The sequence below is a fragment of the Ranitomeya imitator genome, chromosome 9, assembly GCF_032444005.1.
Source record: "Ranitomeya imitator isolate aRanImi1 chromosome 9, aRanImi1.pri, whole genome shotgun sequence".
Lineage (NCBI taxonomy): Eukaryota > Metazoa > Chordata > Amphibia > Anura > Dendrobatidae > Ranitomeya > Ranitomeya imitator.
In genome coordinates, this window is record NC_091290.1 from 114,431,893 (window position 1) to 114,454,298 (window position 22,406).

General features: G+C 37.7%; 1 protein-coding gene across 1 annotated transcript; it reads left to right on the forward strand.

Moving 5' to 3' along the window:
* Nucleotides 1–6,264: 6,264 nt before the first annotated feature.
* Nucleotides 6,265–14,671, forward strand: CBLN1 (cerebellin 1 precursor). The gene is made up of 3 exons (XM_069738518.1): nt 6,265–7,076; nt 8,632–8,751; nt 13,223–14,671. The coding sequence occupies exons 1-3, from the start codon at nt 6,819–6,821 to the stop codon at nt 13,418–13,420; spliced, it is 576 nt and encodes a 191-aa protein (XP_069594619.1). The 5' UTR covers nt 6,265–6,818; the 3' UTR covers nt 13,421–14,671.
* The last annotated feature ends 7,735 nt before the right edge of the window (nt 14,672–22,406 follow it).

The following is a 22,406-nucleotide window of genomic DNA, read 5'->3' on the forward strand; positions in this document are numbered from 1 at the left end:
TCAGGAAGGGGCAAACATTTTTTACATCAAGATTAATTCTTTATGATAAGAAAAATGTAAATTTCATGGTATTTCAGTTCCAAACTTAAAATTGAAACTATTGAATGCCTTTTTCTTTAGCCTGTGACTACGAATAGGATAGGCATAAGCTGTTAAATAAAACCTAGCAGGATGAAGATGGTGTCAGTGAAATGCATAAATAACAATCTAATTATCAGGAAGATGTGATAGAAACCTCACTTATGCTCTAACACCATTATTTTTCCTTTGGGATTTTAAATCAGTATATACACATCTTAAAACTAATCCTGTTAATTACCTTTAAATATTTTCTGATGTGTGGGAAAAGAATAAGATCTACAGGTAAACTGGGAATAAAACATTCTTAAACCAAGAGATCACTTGAAGAGCACAACCTATATTATATAGTAAATCACTGGTTTATTGTTAAATATACTTATTTTGCATATTTATTTATTCAGGACTTCTTACCAGATGCGATACTTTAAAGAAAATGTCATGATATTTTTTATAAAAAGAGTAGTGGTTTATTGGATTCTCCACCAAAAAGAATTACTGCAGCAAAACCTAAAATAGATGAAATAGTTGCAAAGAGATTGTCCATATCAAAGTTTGCTTCCCATCTTTCCTGGGATCCTGTATGGTCTGTCTCTGTCCAAAGCATCTCTGGAAGAAACACGTGGTTGACTCATCACCTGTTCATCTGATGTCTGTGTGAAGTGTGGATGAAGTGTGTCCGAAGAGAGCGAAAACAGGCCCCCTTCCTGTGGGTCATGTGTTATATACGTCCCACAAACCACGTGTTCTCTGTATATGGTGTTAACTTCTACTCTGAGCTAAATATACAGGAATAATACATGCAATGTCAGCAAAAGGCAATGTGCTCAGTACACAATTGAGAATAATAAGAATAAATCAATAACCAATAACTAATATTTAACATTTATAAAAAGCACAATTTAATACTGGGAAGTCCTTCATTCGGAAACCCAACTAATAGCCAAAATTAGGAACCACTTTTGAGCTTATCTCAAGAGGGCGTGTAGGCATACTAATTCTCCTTCTGGAGACCACCAGTTGGCAAAAGTAGACTGATAGACCAAGCTCTCCGCCTTGAAAAAGGGTTAATAACTTCCCTAAAAAAAGAGGAAAGCTTCCTCTCTAGTGGCAAATTTTGAAGGTGGCTACCCTATGAGTCAATGTCTAACACTTCAGAAAGTCTTGATGTAGGAACTGGCATGTCCATGTATTACTTCGACTGTCTATGTCAATAACCATCAAACTATATTTCATTAGTCCGGAGAAGGAGCTAGAGATAGCAAATGGACATGGTCCAAGGTGACACCCTGCAACCAGCTCATTTTCAGCACACCATTAAAAAACGGAGGATTTGTCTAATACTGTTAATGTTTTTAAGAAACTAAATGCTGAAGAACCAGGGTGGACACATCATTGTTGCAACCTGTGCAGTCACTCTGGGCCCAAGAGATAAGGAAGCCCACACTCAGCTTGAAAGCAGGTGGAATTTTGCATACTGAGCAATTTTTGGGCTGCAAACGGACTGTATTTTGTTCATGCAAAGGGGCCCTCTACTCTCTGTGTCCACTCCATTGTAGACCATAGTAGTATGGCACATGGAGATGCTGGGGGTATCTAAGGTTCTTTGAAAGGACCTACATTGAATATGTCCATATCTATAAAAGGGTTTAATAGATAATAGGAGCCCCGACACCTTATAAGCAGGGGGGCGGCTTTGTTCTAGAAAATATTGAGTCAATGTTTGTGCACCTCTGATTCAATGGTCCAAGGACGTGCTATCATTAACCTTTGAAGTGATATGCATTAAAGGAGTTGTCCACTTCCTTGAAAACTCCTGTTTAAATAAAGTAGTCAACTTTATAAACTAAAAATAACAGACATTCATTTTCCGTGCAGGCGCCGATCCAGTGATGTCGGCGGCGGGTCCCCCTTGGCTTTATGTAACATAAGCCCTGTAGCCAATCAGTGGCTGCTATCAGGCTGCTGTGCCCTCACTACTTCTGTTTGTTCAAGGTTAGGACAAAGGACATGCGCCCACTGATTGGCTGCAGGGCTCACATGACATAGCAAATGTTACCGGGAAACAAGGCGTCGACAAAGCTGAACTTCATTATTTAAACAGGGATTGTCTAAATAGCGAAAAACCTTTTTAACTCCTGTAAGTGATGGGGAGATTGTGATTTTTATTTACTTTTATTGCAATATGGTAAAAAAACAAAACAACTAATTTGACTGTTACTTTGTAATCTCCAATCCCGAAACCCTCAAGAAACAGTAACAAGCATATGACTTGAACAGCTCATAAATGTTATGATTTTATAATATGTAATGCCAATATGGTATAGATGAACACAACCAGCTTTAAACTAAAGAAGCACTTCTATCAACATTTTTACATTTTAATATATTGCATTCATCGTATTATATAGCACTGTGTACTTACAATTTCCAATTTTGACTTTCTACCCAGCTAATTCTTTTATTTTCCATTAGGTTTATGAATCACAGGATTAAAAACTGACAAACTAAATCCTTCTAAGCTCTACGTAGAAACAGGAAAACTTTTTTTAATGCACGAGTCATCATTAGAACTACAATTCTACATAATTTCAAAGTGTGTGTGCCAATTTTGATAACAATGCACAGTATGCCTCGTATAGCGTCTGTGCCCATACAGGAGATTACTAATTCGCAAGACCCATGCAAAACATATATAGTAACCCCTACATAGAAAAAGTTGCACAACTAGGATCAGAGTAGAAAACAACTAATTTATTATTAATAAACATAATCGCATAAAATCATATCATAACATTACTTTGGGATTCTACGATGGTTACAACTACAGAGGAGTCACAGGTCAAAGGCAAACACCATGCAATCTCATAATTTCTACACCCTAAAATGACCATAAAACACGTGCATAGCAGATCCCATGTATATTAGGACACAATCTCGCAATACTGGTAAATAGCATCCAGCAAAACGCATCATAAAGGTTAAAGGGGAAACAACAGTGTTTATGTCAGCATATTTACCTCGGACCGCGGCGCCACAACCCCAACGCGCGTTTCGGCATATGTGCCTTCTTCCCCGTAATATACATGGGATCTGCTATGCACGTGTTTTATGGTCATTTTAGGGTGTAGGAATTATGAGATTGCATGGTGTTTGCCTTTGACCTGTGGCTCCTCTGTAGTTGTAACCAACGTAGAATCCCAAAGTAATGTTATCATTTCAAAGCCCCTGGCAGCTCAACTCCACCCTCTGTTCAACTCCTGACCTAGGTGCTTCGCTTCACCTCCTGCCAGAGACATTGTAGTGATGTAGAATTATAGTTCTAATAGTGACTCATGCAGGGAAAAAAGACTTCCTGTTTCTACATAGAGCATAGAAGGATTCATCTAATCAGTTTTTAATCACGTGATGTCATAGACTTAATGAAAAAGAGAAGAATTAACTGGGTAGAAAGAGAAAATGGGAAATTGTGAGTGCACAGTGCTATATAATATGGAGATTTCTATATATTAAAATGATAAACACTTTGATGGGAGCAGTGCTTCTTTAAATTAATAATTGTATCAATCATGGTACATGTTTACCAGTACAGACTCAATAAGATACTAATTGAGTAATTTTCTTCCAAAAATGTACTACAGTGCCCAGCATATTTTAACTTATAAAGATAAAATGCAAAAATATTAATTCAGTAGAAAAATATTTTTATAAAAATATGTAAATACACATGACTATTGAAGTGGTGTCCACTTGGGATGATAGTAGCACAGCCACATAAAAGTACTATACCTATATTAGTGATATAATTCAATTTGACATTTATAGATAACAATTAGATTATTTATTAGAATAGGAAAGTAACGACCAAATAAATACATACACTGCATTGTGTATTCAACTGGTGGGCCTCAACTAAATCCTAATCAATGAGATGGAACAGATGTGAAAATATATGCTGACTACAATGGCGGCCGATATGAATATAATGTATCTGAAGTCCACATCAATATTTATGCTCAAGCTTAACTAGAAAAAATATGGCGCAGCGGCACTTTATGTAAAGCTATGCTACTTGATTTTTTGGACATTTTCGGTTGTTATTAAAGAAGCACTCTCATAAAAGTTTTTATTTTCTAAATATATTGCAATCACCATATTATATACTGTGTACTTACAATTGCTCCTTTTGCCTTTCTACCCAGCTCATTCTCTTTGCTCTATGTAGAAACAGGAAGTCTCTTGTCCCTACACTTATCATTCTCCTCTCAAACTCCTGATCCAACTCCTCCCTTCAATGACTTATGACTTGTGCAGACACAATTGACCTCCTATTTCCAGGGATATTCAGCTGATCAGTTTATAATCACATGATGTCATAGACCTAATGGAAAAGAGAAGAATTAGCTGGGGGAAAGAGGAAATGAGCAATTGTAAGTACCCAATGCTATATAATATGATGATTGCAATTTATTAAGTGCATATACATTTTGATGGGAGGAGTACTTTTCTAATACTAGATGTTTGCTAGTAGCCCATATAAAATTATATACAATTTTTTTTTAATTTCTGGTGCTTTTTGGCACATTTTGTACAAATTGTTCACCCGTTGATCACCTTATAAGCTGTGTTGCATTTTTTGAGCAGTTCTGATGGCTCATATTGGTGACATTTTCGTGAAGATAAACTTTTGATTATACATGTTTTTGGATTAATGGTGAAATATGGTATAACTAGTGCAAGAATTTATATTAATAGGTAGATCCAGTAGATAAAATCCATCTATACTAAATATTTCATTCCAACTAATTACCTATTGAAAAAAAAAAAGATACAAATCTCTCATTCCACCCCATCACATATCACATATATATTGATTAAACCGTGGAAAGTATACAGAGACTGATGTATGTTGCAGTGCTGGGGTCTGATAACCTGAAGGGCCTGAGATTGAGAAAAGCTACAATTTAAGCAGAACAGTCTTTCATTTTGAAGTGACATTTATCAGCGAAGTTACTAAAATGGGAAGAGTCACGAGTAATCTGAGACTGTGTGATGTTCGCCTTAATGGATGCAGTTCAGTGGATATTGGAAATCTTTCAGCTGGTGCTAAAATACAACGCCTACAATAAAACATGTTTGGCCCCAGGCTGGTTGTTTGGAATGTTGCTTGTCCTTGGAATCCGGGTATCTGTCATATAAACCCAGGAGTTATTGCTAGAATAAAACCTAATCCCTTTAAATGGTGAACGCCACCTTAAGCAACCCCTTACCTGCCAAACACCTCTATAGAGGGGTTAAAATCTTAAAAAGGAATATATGCCAGAAAGAAGAAGTCGAGGTAACGCTTTAGTTTACTTTATTACTTTTCTTAAAGGGAAAAAAAAAATCACAGACCAAAAGTTAAACTTGAAGCTTAAAATCTACGTCCCATTTCTAATACTGATTTTTTGAAAAGGGTCAGGTTTTATGACTAGAGCCCCCCCTATAGCTATACACTTGGCACAAAGAAGGGAACATTTTATAATAGCATTTGATACAATTTATATTTCGGAATCCTCGAAGTTGTTACATTCTGTCAATATTGACGTAAACGTGTAAATAGTTGCATCATTCCTTTGTTGATACTTTTTTGGCTTATTAATCACTGAAAGTTGCTACATTTTCTGCCTCAATTAAAAACACCTAAGTATATGATTAATATTAGAGAGAAAATAGGCACCTAGGTAAAACTTCCATATGCCGCAGAGTCACTATTATGAATTCCACCAACGTCATTTAATAAAGCGATTGACTCTCATAATCCTGTCTTGTAATCCCTCCAAAAATGAAATTTTTTTTTTCCGCTCAAGTCCTAAAGGTGCAGCAACTCAGAAAGCAAATATCCAGAAAATTGTCTTCTTGACAGTTTCCAAGGATACCTGGCTAATACGTATTTCCCTATGCACGTGTTTACAAAAAAAAAAAAGGCGCAGATCTCCTAAAAATATCGCCTGGAAGGGTTATATAGTCAATTCTGTGCACTGTAGTCAAAGCGAGTGAATGAAGAGGAGGGTGCTCTGTGCTCCCCAGTGCAAGGACTGACTGGTGTGTCTGCTATCTGCCACTCTCACTTACCTTGTAGGATGCAGTGCAAGGAAGATGGAGCAGTAATGATCCATTTGCCATATTCAGACCTGAGCAAGAATGAGAGAGAAGCAGTCACCACCTGCCTTTGACTCCTATAACAAAACCACAGCTGTCACATGGAGGGAAGCTGCCCGGCTGAAGATTCGCTGCCCTGTGAAGGCTTGTGACTGTGGATTGGCGATGAGTGGGGAGGGAGGTGTTGCAGATTGGCCCCCACCTTCCCTCTTGTGCATCTTTCAGCTTTTTGCTCTGTAGTATTGGATGCATCTATGTTGTAGCAGGAGCTACACTATGTCTTGAGCTCATCCAAGGGAGCAGCACTGGGCAAAGCTGAAATGCAAGGGCTAAAATACTGAGCAAGACCTTCCTAGGAGAGGAGCATAAGGAGCCAGAAGAGGCAGGTGCTGAATGGACACACTGGAGAGCTCTTATCCAAGTGGGTAAAGTGCATTTTAAGAGTAGCTCCGCTTCTCCCCCCGTTAAGACTCTTTGGACATCTCGAAAGGTTGATGGTCTACTTCCTACGAGGAGAAGAAGGGAGGAGATTGGGAAGTTAAGGTGTGTGAGTGCCCAAGTGGATCTCTGCCTTTAACTGTACTTGCCCAGCTATAGCAATGTGGGTCTTGGAGCTGGTGCTGGGGTTGGCATGGCTGGCAGGGATGACCAGTGGTCAAAATGAAACAGAACCTATTCTACTGGAGGGGAAATGCCTGGTGGTTTGTGACTCTAACCCAACTGCTGACCCAACCGGCACGGCACTGGGCATCTCTGTGCGCTCTGGAAGTGCCAAAGTAGCTTTCTCGGCTATCAGGAGCACAAATCACGAACCCTCTGAGATGAGTAACAGAACTATGATTATATATTTTGACCAGGTAAGCAATGCATGAAGAGCGTGACTTGTTTTATAGCATCGGTTTAGCACGTAGCGCGTAGGGTCGTCAACCCTCCCGGAATTCCTGGACAGCATTTTTTTTAGTGTCTGTAAAAAAAATTGACTTGTTTAAGGTTTTTATGACTTTATTTATCACCCTTTTACAGTTCACAGGGAATGCAGCTAAACGTCTTCATATAGGATCTGTAGATACGTAACACTTACAGTCTTAATGACTCCATTTAATGTGTCCGTAAAAAAAAGTTGTCAACCGTGAGATGATGGTGCCATGTATATAGAAGCAAAGCCATCAGCCTATCTGCACCAGTCAATTATAGTGGGAGGCGAAGATTTTAGGTTTTTCTCTAAGTAGCATGATCGGAATTAACCCTTTTAATCCATTTCGTAAACTATTAATAAGTTTTTCAAGACATTTGATTTAACAGGTCAACAGTTCCAGAGAAATCTATGGTTTTACTATTCTTAGTAACCCTTAGTATAGTTTATCAAGAATTTATGAGTGGTCATAGTTATAGTATCACTGATATTTGGAGCTATTGTCATCTCTGCTGGCTTCACCAATGTCTACGATTTTCCTTTGTTCTTGATCATTGTGCTTGCATTCATTGACATTGTGTACCTAGAACTAAAAGATACATTATACGTTTTTTGGAAGATAAATGATTTTTATGTGAATGGTATTTTTTTTTTTTTAAGAACTGGTTTAGAAAGCTCCTAATGTCTCAACTCCCATTCAATGATCACGTGCAAAAATCGCACCTAGAATATTATCATATTGGCTCGAGAATATGCAACAAGGGCTGGTGACGAGCTATTCTTCCGGTACTTTCTCTACCGTGGCGATACAAAACCATTTATTCTGCCTACGACTTAAAAAATAAACAATAAATGAATGACACTTTTTTTTTTGGAAATTTACGAAGACATTGAAATTGCCAATATACTGTCAGATTAACGTTTTCCCTATGATGTAGTATTCAAAGGATATTTAATTTAATATAACCAGTGCAGAAGTGACAGCGAGATCCTACCGAAATGATTGATAGGGTATGAACTGGCAGAGAATATTGCAGCAGGCCATATATAACGGCAATAAACCTATCCTGCAGGGTTTGATCACCCTGGTGGTTTTATGACCCAACCCGAACCAAAAACTGCTGTTTATATTAACATCTTTCCGCACTACAAAGCTGTCCTGCGGTGCTGTAAAATACACCCAGTTATCATCAGCTTATTGTCAGATGATTTACTGCCTGGGTATCTTGCCTTCTTCCTACACCATTATCTGGAATATTTAGAATCTTCTGAAACAATATCAGAATTTTTAGTAAACAACATACACACAGAAAGGAGTTCTAGAAGCAATATTTACCCATTTATGGCCATCCTAAGCAAATCGTCAGCAGTTATTGAGTATCACATGTGACAAGTTAGGGTATAAGGATTGCTTACAGAATATTATAGTACCTAGAAGGCCGATCTATTATTAATCACATTAAACTTGGATATTTTGGGGTTTCTTTCTCGAAATCTAGACATTGGTTAACATTGGAAGCCACTTTGATTCAGAACGAAGCACCTTCGTGTCACCCAGAAAAGGGATTTACAGCTTCAATTTCCATGTGGTGAAAGTCTACAACCGGCAAACCATTCAGGTAAGGTTATTACAAGTTGGGCTGCATTCACACACGCAGTTTACTGCATCTAAAACTGGAGTGGATGCGGGTGAGAGGCGCGGTGTAACTCGTTACCGTTTCCTTACTCCAGGTTTTGGCTAAAAAAAAAAAAAATAACAGGAAGGAAATCTACAGAAAATCTGCATCATTACTTACACCCATTTGGTAGTATTAAGAAAGGTACATCCTTCCGGATGAGGCGTCATTTCTATACGAGGCCAGGGCGGATTTATTATTTCTTTGTCCTTATAAAACGCGACATTTCAATTAAGACCATTAAAATATATTCAACACTGGAACTGAATTTGTGTTTAATACTTCTTATTACAGAAAATGGACAAGAATAGGATGGGCCTTTTTGCACCACTTTATATATACACGATAGATTTTTAAGTAGTCTTCTAATGTGTTTTGAAATAGTTTTTGCATTGTAAGTATATATATATATATCTATATATATATCTATATATATATAGATATATATATAGATAGATAGATATATATATATATATACACATCTGACCTATAGAAATTGGAATGTTTGTTAATTTCTTAGGTGTATAGATATATATATATATATATATATATATATATATATATATATATATCTATACACACACACACACACATATATATATATTTCTGCATATATATGTGTATATATTAAGAAAATACCCCAATCTCTATAAGTGATGTATATATTGATACACATATCTCATTTATAGAAATTGGAATAGTGTATAAATATTAATATATATACACACACATATATATTTTTATATACCGTATATATATATATAATATATATATAAACACACACACATATACACACCCGCATATATATATATATATATATAAATATATATAAATATATATATATATATATGTATATATACACTATATATATTTATATATATATATATATATATAAATACGTTCATATATATAAATATATGCACACAAATAAATATTTCTGTCTGTCTATCTATCTATCTATCTATCTATCTATCTATCTATCTAGTGCAGTGCCCTCCAAACAAATATCCATTTGTATAAACAATAAAAAAAAAAAAGGAGGCAGCACTCCAATAAATGAGAAAGCTTGAGAAAGGCTGGTCACAGCCGAAACGTTGACACACCATATGGGCTAATAAAGTTCCCATCTTCATTGTTTATTGGTGTGCTTTTTTCTTTATATATATATATAAATATATATATATATATATATACCATTCAAACTTCTATAATTGGGGTATATATATATAATGTACACACATACACTGCAAACACTATTGGAAGTACTATATATATATATATATATATATATATATATATATATATATATACTGTCTGTTAACCCATGGTGTTTTTAAGGTCAAGCAGTTAACCCCTTTGGGGATGGAGCCAGTTACAACAAACACTTCACCCCAGTAATATAAGGCCCATACGAGTTGGCACGTGCAGCCAATCTAGCCCTTATTGCCGGCGTATCCACCCTATGGCGCCTTCAGACATCACTCTACATCCAGCACTTTCCATTACAAAGACTGCTTCTTCTCCTTTCACCCTAGTTGTACACTACGATTTGCAAACAGGGTGCAAAACTAATGGGCTAAAAATGGGTGTTAATTTATAGAAGAGTCTTCGGAGTGGGCAGCACATATTAATGGCAATGCTTTTCCAACAAGCAGCCCTTGGCTCGGTCAGACGTGATATTCTAATGTGTCCTATTTATGCTCCCGGTGTGATCCATCATAAAGCATCGTTGCTGGAGACATGGGCATGCGATGACGTGGAGCCCATCACCAGGCTCGCGGATCCCATGTATCTCTGGCACATTCATGTGTATCGGTTCATGGGATAAACTATCACATCACATAACTAGTAATTGACTTTTCGAGGTTAAACATTTTCCTAAATGTGAAACCGCAAAGATGACAACTGAATACGAAGTAATGACTGTTGTTACATTTTGGAGGAGGAGGATATGACAGGTAAATGATAATGGGGAATTCATACAGCGAGGTGCTCGCCGCTCGTCTCCGGAGTCAGCCACTTCCATATTCTGATGCGCTGGTCATTTCATATTTGTGTCTAGATAGCACACATCTGGACGTTCTGCTTAGTGCAAGGTTTGCAGCAAGAAATTCACACTGAGCAATGTGTCATCATTAAAGTGCCAGTAAAGTGCCCCTTAGATATTACCCCATTAATCATCTAACCCCATGTAACGTAACTGCTCTTATAAAAGTGACCCCTGACCGGTGTTATCAGTCCTACGTCATGGGTCAGATGTGCTGAGAAATGTCCATAGAAAGAATATATTACACAGATGTAACAAAGCATTGGCACAACCCACCAGGATGTCAGCGTGATCTGTACAACATGGCGGGTATAACAATATGCCAATGTGATGGCACCGCCACTCACTGACACTACTAGTATTAGGAAAATGGAACACAAGACAGGAGAAAAGGTTATGTAAGAAAAATACATAATAAAAGAAGGTAGTATGTATTTATCATAGACAAGAGACTAGATAGAAAGTTAATAGATAGATAGATAGATAGATAGATAGATAGATAATAGATTGATAGATAGATAGATAGATAGATAATAGATAGATAGATAATAGATAGATAATAGATAGTTAGATAGATAGATAATAGATAGATAGATAGATAGATAGATAGATAGATAGATAGATAGATAGATAGATAGATAATAGATAGATAGATAATAGATAGATATATAAATAGATAGACAGATAGATAGATAATAGATAGATAGATAGATAGATAGATATGAGATAGATAGATAATAGATAGATATATAAATAGATAGACAGATAGATAGATAGATAGATAGATAATAGATTGATAGATAATAGATAGATAGATAGATAATAGATAGATAATAGATAGATAGATAGATAGATAGATAGATAGATATTAGATAGATAGATAGATAGATAGATAGATAGATAGATAGATAATAGATAGATAGATAGATAGATAGATAGATAGATAGATAGATATGAGATAGATAGATAGATAGATAGATAGATAGATAGATAGATAGATAGATAATAGATAGATAGATAGATAGATAGATAGATATTAGATAGATAGATATTAGATATATAAATAGATAGATAGACAGATAGATAATAGATTGATAGATAGATAGATAGATAGATAGATAGATAGATAGATAGATAATAGATAGATAGATAGATGATAGATAGATAGATATGAGATAGATAGATAATAGATAGATAGATAGATAATAGATAGATAGATAGATAGATAGATGATAGATAGATAGACAGATAGATAATAGATAGATAGATAGATAATAGATGGATAATAGATAGATAGATGATAGATAGACAGATAGATAATAGATAGATAGATAGATAGATAGATAGATAGATAGATAATAGATGGATAATAGATAGATAGATGATAGATAGATAGACAGATAGATAATAGATAGATAGTAGATAGTAGATAGATAATAAATGGATAGAGAGATACACTTGCTTTGGCAAAACTAATGTTTGTTAGGGCCTGCCAATAAAGCGTCTTTGAATTTGATATAGAATTAATGATAGATTGAATGAGAGATTTATTGTTATGGAAAGAAAGAAAGAAAGAAAGAAAGAAAGAAAGAAAGAAAGAAAGAAAGAAAGAAATTTGATAGATGATAGATACTGTACATAGATAGATTCATGGGATGGAATCCAAAAGAAAAAAGGGAGCATACCAAGGACCATGAAGTGCTGTCTTTATTTGTTTTAGATACATAGATATTATATTGATGAATTGATGATGTAGACAGAGTTTACACAGATCCATGGGATTTAATTTAAGAAAGGCAGCACTTCAAGGCCTGTGAATGCTACTTTTATTATGGATGGATGAATGAATGGATAGATAGATAATAGATAGATAGATGGATATGGGATAGATAGATAGATAGATAGATAGATAGATAATAGATAGATAGATGGATATGGGATAGATAGATAGATAGATAGATAGATAGATAGATAGATAGATAGATAGATAGACGGATAGATAATGAGCATTATGCAAATTATGTATTTGTATCTACAAATGGAACAAATAAACAAACGATCTCTTTAGTAAACAAATGTTAGACGTAAATGGCCTCATTCATTACTGGGGAATATTGCTACTGATTGAATTTGCCAACTCTGCTATCTGGGCTGAATGGACGCCACATTTTTAAAACCCTTCTTTGCTTCTGAGTATTCAGCGTGTACATTAGATGGATGGATGGCCGGCCCCTGGTGGTCATCTTTACCCTTGGCATCTGCCTCCCCACTAGCAGGCAGACAGTGTAACAGTTTGCCCCTTCCCCTCCCAGACCCCACAGGATGCCATCACAGTAATATATTACCCTTGTTGTTTTTGCCCTGCAGGTGAGTCTGATGCTGAACGGATGGCCTGTGATTTCCGCCTTCGCGGGTGACATGGACGTAACAAGAGAAGCCGCCACCAATGGGGTTCTTATTCAAATGGAGAAAGGGGACAGAGTTTACCTAAAACTAGACAAAGGCAATTTGATGGGAGGATGGAAGTTTTCAACATTTTCTGGATTTCTGGTATTCCCCCTTTAAACTGACATTCTTTTTCCAAGAGCAGCGAATGACAAAAAAAAAAGAGGAGAGATCGTTTGCTATTTGCCCCTAAATAGCTGCACTTAAGAGATTCGGATGGGACGATTTACAATTTGAAATATCCAAGACCCTTCATATCTTTCTGTGTGTCCTCCCGCTCCGGAAAACTCTGTTATTGTAACAGAGGAGGAACTAGTGAGATCAGCCGTCATTTCATTACATCGCACTTTTAGGAAGAATTAGAAAAAAAAAAATCAAACAAAAAAAAGACAATTTTTGCTTTTGCATCCTTTGATCTATGTCATCATCACCTAAATATCTGTTGTTTAACCCCATCAATGCCGTATCTAATTTGATTTGTCACAGTTGAACAACCGGTAGAGAATACTATAGAGATATCATGTATATTTTGGCTTCTAGGTAACACCGGAAATATCTAACAGAGGCACAGTGGCAGAATGGTGTATCCAGTATTTCTCTGTATTTCTGAGTGATTGTGGAAATAAAGGCTGCTACATGTCTGATGCTTGTTCTGCTCTTGTAAAATGTGGCCCAAATACAAGCGATAGAAGTATATCCAACTCTCAATATTATACTCTGTACTATAGGTGTGAATGCTGGAATGTCTTTTGCTTCAAGCCCCTTTAACCCTGACATAAGGGTCTTATGATTTCCTATATTTCTAAGTCGGACACCGACCTACATATCTCCCCCCTCTGCCCGCAAATGCCAAAAAAAGGCTGTGCGTATTATTTAAAAAAAAAAAGATTGGAAAGTGTCAATTTTTTTTTGTTTACCAAATAGAATTTTTCGTTTACTCTTTTCAGGTTCTGACTTACTTTTTAAAAAAGTATCTGCAGCTCAAAGTCTTAATGTTGCATGTTAAAAAAAGGACATTTTAAGAAAAAGAAAAAAACAACTTTCCGGAACAATGTACATTCTAAGACAATACCTAATGTAATAATGCACATACAGACGCACAGGAAAAAAAAAATCCTGTATATGCACATTATAGGAAACTATATTTTAAAGCCTTTTTTCTTCTGTTCAGATGTTGTCTGATATGTCCCGGTTTATCATTTCCTACTATTGTCTTTTGTTGGCTATTTTATAATTTTTACTGTTCTTTAAAAAAAATGTAAATGCTATAATTTTGCAGCACTCAGAGATGAATACTTTTATGATAGTGAATATGGGAAGATATTTGATTGTACCTTAAATTACCAGTGAAATAAAAGTGTAAGAAATCTGTTTTTTTTTTACAATTTCTTTTAATTAGTGTGACTTTGATGACCAAATATATATATACATTATTTGGAATAAATATCTGTCCTACGTATTCCCCCCAAATCTCAGTACGTGAGTGGGTATTACAGAGTAATAAAATAGCTTTATTTCAAGCCCCTGACTTCTAGAAGGAACTTAATTAGCTCCTAAGGGGAAAATTAATACCCGCATAATAAGCAAAGTCGCTTTATTTATCCTCAGTTTTGTCTTAGTAATAGTTTTGTTGAGCTGATGGGGACATTGCAAGATTGTCAGCACTCCAGGTGACTCCATCATATCTACAGCTTGATTGTTTCTGGAGAGGTTATTATTACAATGACAGGATGTAATTCCCATTCTACTGGACTCGCTCCACGAAGGGTAAATAACAGCAAAGAGCCCAAGACACTCACATCACACATGTACAAGTGTTTCCATCCTATCTTAATCTATCCATTTATCCATCAATGTATCTATCTTTCTGTCTGTCTATCCATCCAATATCTGTCTATCATCTATCTATCTATCTATCTATCTATCTATCTATCTATCTATCTATCTATCTATCTATCTATCTATCTATCTATCTCTATCATCTATCTATTATCTATCTATCTATCTATCTCTCTCTATCATCTATCTATCTATTATCTATCTATTATCTATCTATCTATCTCTATCTATCTATCTATCTATTATCTATCTATTATTTATCTATTATCTATCTATCTATCTCTATTATCTATCTATCTCTATCTATTATCTATCTATCTCTATCTATTATCTATCTATCTATCTATCTATCTATCTATCTATCATCTATCTATCTATCTATCTATCTATCTATCAATCATCTATCTATCTATTATTTATCCATTATCTATCCAATATTTATCTATTATCTATCTATCTATCTATCTATCTATCTATCTATCTATCTATCTATCTATCTATCTCTCTCTATCATCTATCTATTATCTATCTATCTATATTATCTATCTATCATCTATCTATCTATCTATCTATCTATCTATCTATCTCTCTCTATCATCTATCTATCTATCTATCTATCTATCTATCTATCTATCTATCTCTATTATCTATCTATCTATCTATCTATCTATCTATCTATCTATCTATCTATCTATCTATCTATCTATTATCTATCTCTATTATATATCTATCTCTATCTATCTAGCTATCTATTATCTATCTATCTATCTCTATCTTTTATCTATCTATCTATCTATCTATCTATCTATCTATCTATCTATCTATCTATCTATCTCTATCTATCATCTATCTATCTATCATCTATCTATCTATTATTTATCAATTATCTATCCAATATTTATCTATTATCTATCTATCTATCTATCATCTATCTATCATCTATCTATTATCTATCTATCCAATTTCTATCTATCTATCTATCTATCTATTATCTATCTATTTCTAAGGAGTCCAAAAACCAGAGGCAGCACACCATTGTAGATTAAAGTTTAGAAAATGCTCAAATTTAATAGCCCATTATGGCAACGTTTCGGCCCATGGAGAGCCTTTCTCAAGCCAATGGGCCGAAACGTTGCCATAATGGGCTATTAAATTTGAGCATTTTCTAAACTTTAATCTACAATGGTGTGCTGCCTCTGGTTTTTGGACTCCTGCAATAAGGTTTGGTGCATGCCTGAGGGGCCTTGCACCCTAATTTTTGTTCCCTTTTGCTGCTCCTAATCCTTTTGCACTATCTATTATCTATATATCTATTATCTATCTAGCCAATATCTATCTCTATCTACCTATCATCTATTGTCTATCTATCTATCTATCTATCTATCTATCTATCTATCTATCTATCTATCTATCTAATATCTACCTATTGTCTATTCATCCAATATCTATCTATTTTCTGTTATCTATTATCTATCTACCTATCCATTATCTATCTATCTATATATCTTTCTATTATCTGTCTATTATCTATCAATCTATTATCTATTGTCTATCTATCTATCTATTATCTATTATCTATCTATCTAATATCTATTATCTATCCAATATCTATCTATGTAATATCTATTATCTATCTATCTATCTATCTATCTATCTATCTATCTATCTATCTATTATCTATCTATCTATCTATCTATCTATTATCTTTCTATCTATCTATCTATCTATCTATCTATCTATCTATCTATCTATTATCTATCTATCTATCTATCTATCTATCTATCTATCTATCTATCTATCTATCTATCTATCTATCTATCTATCTATCATCAATCTCCACAAAACAAAACCTGCTTTATCTTTGGTGCCTCTTATCCTTGTTAATGTTTTTTATTCTCCTTATTTTATTGTTGTTTCCCTATAAGTAGATCCCTTGCATCTTCCTGTCCTTTGTTTGTAAAGCCCTCAATGTATGATCACTATTTGTTTATCTTGCTGTTAGAAAACTTTCAAGTAAGTATGTCATGTCAGGGGTAAAAATATTTTTTCATAGGGCATTTTCTTTTCTTCTACGGACCTTCGGGTGCTCACATATACTTTGTCCCCTATGTACTCTTCAGTTGATGAACAGCTCTCGTCTAGAAGACAAAAAAGAAATCTGGCTGCTTTTCATCTGCTGATACACAGGACCTGCCACTAACTCTTCATTATAAACACATCCAGATACAACAGCAGCAGCTGGTCGGGGGCTTCGGCTCAAACCAATTACAATTTATGAAGAGGTTAATAAAGGGAACAAGGTTTTCATGTGCACAAGCCTCCCTTCCCTCCTCAGTGTTGGGTGCTCATGTCCATTCTTGTAATTTCATTTCTTTTATATCATTTTATTCGGTTTTTATTAAGGGAAAAAATAAAGCAAATTTAAGAAAAAAAAAATAATCGATTTTAAGAAAAACGACATTTGGTGTATATAGTAAAGTTTTGTAATTTTTGCAAATTTACTCTTATATTTATGTTAGTATTTATTATTATGTTTTGACTGCCATATCTGAGGGTTTTATAGACTAGGACACAATCTGTTCTCATTCCTGATACATGTTACATGCAAAGCAAAGTTTATTACCTCAAGCCACGAGGCTGTAAATATAGAGATTGCTTTCAAGGTCTTGAGTTTATAGTCATATGTCTGTTTTCATCATGGTAAAATGTCCATAAACAACGCGAAAAGACTGAAAAGAAACTTGTAGTCGTTTGTGGAGATGTACGTATTTTTCTAAATTCAAATTTGCCAGCTATGCAGATTTTTTCCAAGAGATTGTAATCACGGTAAATTGATTTGCCACAAATCAAAAGTCCACCAAAGCCTCCAATTGCAATTAGAAAGCTCTGTTGCCACTCGTAGGTTTCCTAGGACTGTATTCAACCCTTATCAAGCACTATTAATGTCAAAGTGACCTTAACATGGGTTAATTGATGGTAACTGGTAACACAGTGACTCATTTCTGTCTTTCCCTATCAGTTAAATCTGTTTTATTCTCTTTCCCTCCTTATCTTTATGGCTTTGCTGTGAAATCCTCTACTTAGCCAGATTCACAGTAGAATGGCTGCTGCATTCCCTTGCTCAGCTTTTATACAGTCTATAATAGTCCCTCTGTATTAACTATGATATACTGTGTAATGTGATAGCTCTGGCTCTCTTCTGCAGTTTGTAAAATTTTGCTGACAATTTAAGGCTAGGTTCACATTGCGTTAGGGCAATCCTTTTAGCGTATACGCTAGCGGATTGCGCTAACGCAATGTCCCAAAAGGGATCGTGTTTGGTGATCCCGCTAGTGCAGATACCCGATGTGCGCTAGCGAGGAACGGACCTTGGACGCTGCAAGCAGCGTCCGAGGTCCGTCCGAAACTAACGGGACATCGCTAGCGCATGCCGAAAATGGCATGCGCTACGATGCGCTAGAGATCCGTTAGCACATTACAGTCAATGGGTGCGCTAATGGATCCGTTACATAGCGTTAATTGCGACAATTGCGCCATGTAACGGAGTCCGCTAGCGGATGCCCATTAACGCAATGTGAACCTAGCCTAAGGCAGTTCCCGCAAAATGAATCACAATTTCTACAAATTCATAAGGTTTGACAAATTCTACACAAATTGAATGTGCTTTTCTTTAGTAGTTTGTGACTTTACTGGGTCATCAAAGGTTGAAGTTATAGTTTAGTAATCTCTGGCTGCCTGAATCCTACATAGTTTTATCAATAGTGTTGAGCATTCCGATACCGCAAGTATCGGGTATCGGCCGATATTTGCGGTATCGGAATTCCGATACCGAATTCCGATACTTCCCGCGTATCGGATACCGGAATCGGAAGTTCCCAGAATTCAAATTGAACGCAGCAGCCAATGAGGAATGATTGGAAGTGTGGGCACATCCTGTTTAGCATGGTGGGCATGTAAGTACTGGCAAGGCTGTGATTGGCTGCTGAAATGATGTCACTCTGCACTATAAAAAAACGCTGCCGCCATTTTGCGCTCACTCTGCTGTGATTTCAGTTAGGGACAGGACACTGTGTTCTAACTGAGGGCCACTTGAGCTAGCTAATTGCTTTATTTTCCTTTCCAAAGGCTAATTTAGCAAAACGCTGTGTGTTCTTCACTGTTCACCTTGCTCTTGCCTTGCAGCGCTGTTTTAACAGCATTCTGCAAGGTCTCTGTGTGTGTGTGTGTGTGCAGCTCACTCTGTAGTCTGTGTGCAGCCATATACCCGGTTGTATTCCGCTCAGGGGGGGTTCACACTGCCTCACACAGTTGTCCTTTTTTGCTCATAGTGCAGCCTGCTGCACATTTTTTCTCAAATTCCCTATTAGTGTTTTTCCACCCGTCTCCAGCTAAATTGTGGAAAAACACTACATAGGATAACCTAGAGGGGTTTTTTTGGGCCTTGCAGCGCCGTTTACGGCTGTCTGCACGGTCTCCGTGTGAGCCCAGCTCGCCCTGTAGTCTGTGTGCAGCCATAGCCGGTTGGATTCAGCTCAGGGTTCGTTACTGGCTCATACCTTGAGAAAATTTTTTCCTTTTTTTCAAATAGTGCAGCCTGTTTAAAAATTTTAAAAAAAATTCCCTATTAGTGTTTTTCCACCCGTCTCCAGCTAAATTGTGGAAAAACACTACATAGGATAACCTAGAGGGGGGTTTTTGGGCCTTGCAGCGCCATTTACGGCTGTCTGCACGGTCTCCGTGTGAGCCCAGCTCGCCCTGTAGTCTGTGTGCAGCCATAGCCGGTTGGATTCAGCTCAGGGTTCGTTACTGGCTCATACCTTGAGAAAAATTTTCCTTTTTGTCAAATAGTGCAGCCTGTTTAAAAATGTTAAAAAAAATTCCCTATTAGTGTTTTTCCACCCGTCTCCAGCTAAATTGTGGAAAAACACTACATAGGATAACCTAGAGGAGGGTTTTTGGGCCTTGCAGCGCCGTTTACGGCTGTCTGCACGGTCTCCGTGTGAGCCCAGTTCGCCCTGGAGTCTGTGTGCAGCCATAGCCGGTTGGATTCAGCTCAGGGTTCGTTACTGGCTCATATCTTGAGAAAAATTTTCCTTTTTTTCAAATAGTGCAGCCTGTTTAAATTTTTTTTTTAAAAATTCCTATTAGTGTCTTTCCACCCGTCTCCAGCTAAATAGTGGAAAAACACTACATAGGATAACCTAGAGGAGGGTTTTTTGGCCTTGCAGCGCCGTTTACGGCTGTCTGCACGGTCTCCGTGTGATTTAAACTAGCTCTGTAGCCCGATCTGCACAAAAAAAAAGTAAAGTTCACCAAACACAACTTAACACTTGTGTAGGCCACATTTGAAAAATAATAAAGTTTAGTCCACACTTTACAACATTAGTGTTTCTTACACCTGTTAGGAGGAGCATTTCAGGAATAAGCACACTAAGGCCTTAGTACTTTTCTGCTTATCTTTATCTGTCAACCAAGATGAAGAGGGCAGGGAGTAAGGCACGTGGGCGTGGGCGCGGAGCAGGGAGAGGAGCAGGGAGAGGACGTGGTGATTCTGTGCCTGCTGCGGGCGCCGGTGACTCGTCGTCACTCAGTTTCAGCAGGGAACAGTCCTTCATGCGCAACTTTGTCGGAGAGCGCCGTGCACCGCTGCTGCGTGAAGACCAAATTGAAGCCGTTGTCGGGTGGATGGCAGCTAACGCCTCGGCATCGACTTCAGTTAGTGCCACATCCTCTCAGGCACAGAGCACTGGAGAGCAGCCATCTGTCTCTTCACCACCTGCCAAATTGGCCAGGCAGTCAGAGAGCCCAGGACAGGAGCCGTCTCCACTTCTGTTCTCTGAATCTCTTGGCTTGGAAACAGGGGGCCAGCCAAGCAGCATTGGAGAAATGGAAGAAGAGGCAGTGTGCAGTGATGCCCAACAGCTTTTTCTCTCTGACTCTGAAGAGGCAGGTGGGCCAGTGCCTCCGGTGACCACAGCGCAGTACGCATCTGATGATGAAACTCAGGTGCCGCTTTCTGGTGCGTACTGTGCTGCCGAGACTACCCAGGAGGAGCAGTTGGTGGCAGAGGGTAGTGGAGATGATGAGGTCCTTGACCCATCGTGGCGTGAGGAACAGGAAGGTGGTGGGAGCAGCTCTGAGGAAGAGCTTCCCCTTACGGGCCAAAGAGGGAGAGGGAGGGGGAAGACTGCGGAGCCTGTAGCCTCCACTTTGGCACCCGTTAGGAGCCTGTCTCTTTCCAAAGCCAAAAAGGGCGCTCCCAAGACTTGCAGTGCCTGGTCCTTTTTTGACACAGTTGCAGATGACATTTGTTTTGTCAAATGCAAGCTGTGTCATCAGAAAGTAAAAAGAGGGAAAAATGTCAGCAACCTCAATACCACAAATATGTGGAAACATGTGCGGACCAGGCACGCGGTGGAGTTACAGAAACATACTGAAGATGTAGGCCAACCAACAGCGGCAGCTACCACCTCTTCAGCTCGTGTTGCCTCTTCCTCCAGCTCACGCACAGCTGGCTTGGCTTCCTCCCAGGATCGCCATGGAAGAACCTCTGGCACTGTTGTCCAGAGACCTTGTGTAATTCCACCCACAGCACCACCTTCCCAGTCATCCTCACACTCCCAGTCTACTCTACAGCCATCGGTAGTACAGGCATGGGAGAAAAGGCGGGCATTCTCGGCCAACCACCCCCGAGCACAGGCTCTGAATGCAGGCATTGCCAAACTGTTGTCCCTGGAAATGCTCTCGTTCAGGCTGGTGGAGACTGACAGCTTCCGTGACTTGATGGCATTGGCAGTCCCACAGTACAAGGTGCCCAGCCGCTTTTACTTCAGCAGGCAGGCTTTCCCTGCCCTGCACAGGCATGTTGAGGCAAACATAAAACATGCGCTACTGAACGCCGTCAGTAGCAAGGTCCACCTCACCACCGATGCGTGGACCAGTCAGCATGGACAGGGGCGATATGTTTCCCTCACTGCCCATTGGGTTAATGTTGTTGAGCCAGGTACAGATCGTGCGAGTGGCGCAGGACGTGTCCTGCCCACTCCAAGGATTGCAGGAATCCAGTCTGTACGCATCGACTCCTCCTCTTACACCAGTTCCTCAGATTCCTCTCTGCAGGATCCGTCACAGTCCACCTCCACATGGACCCGTGAACGTTTACCTATGACCAACATGAGCACAGCCGTGGCCAAACGTCAGCAGGCCGTCTTGAAATTAGTTTCATTGGGGCATCGAAGCCACACAGCGCAGGAGCTCTGGAATGCCA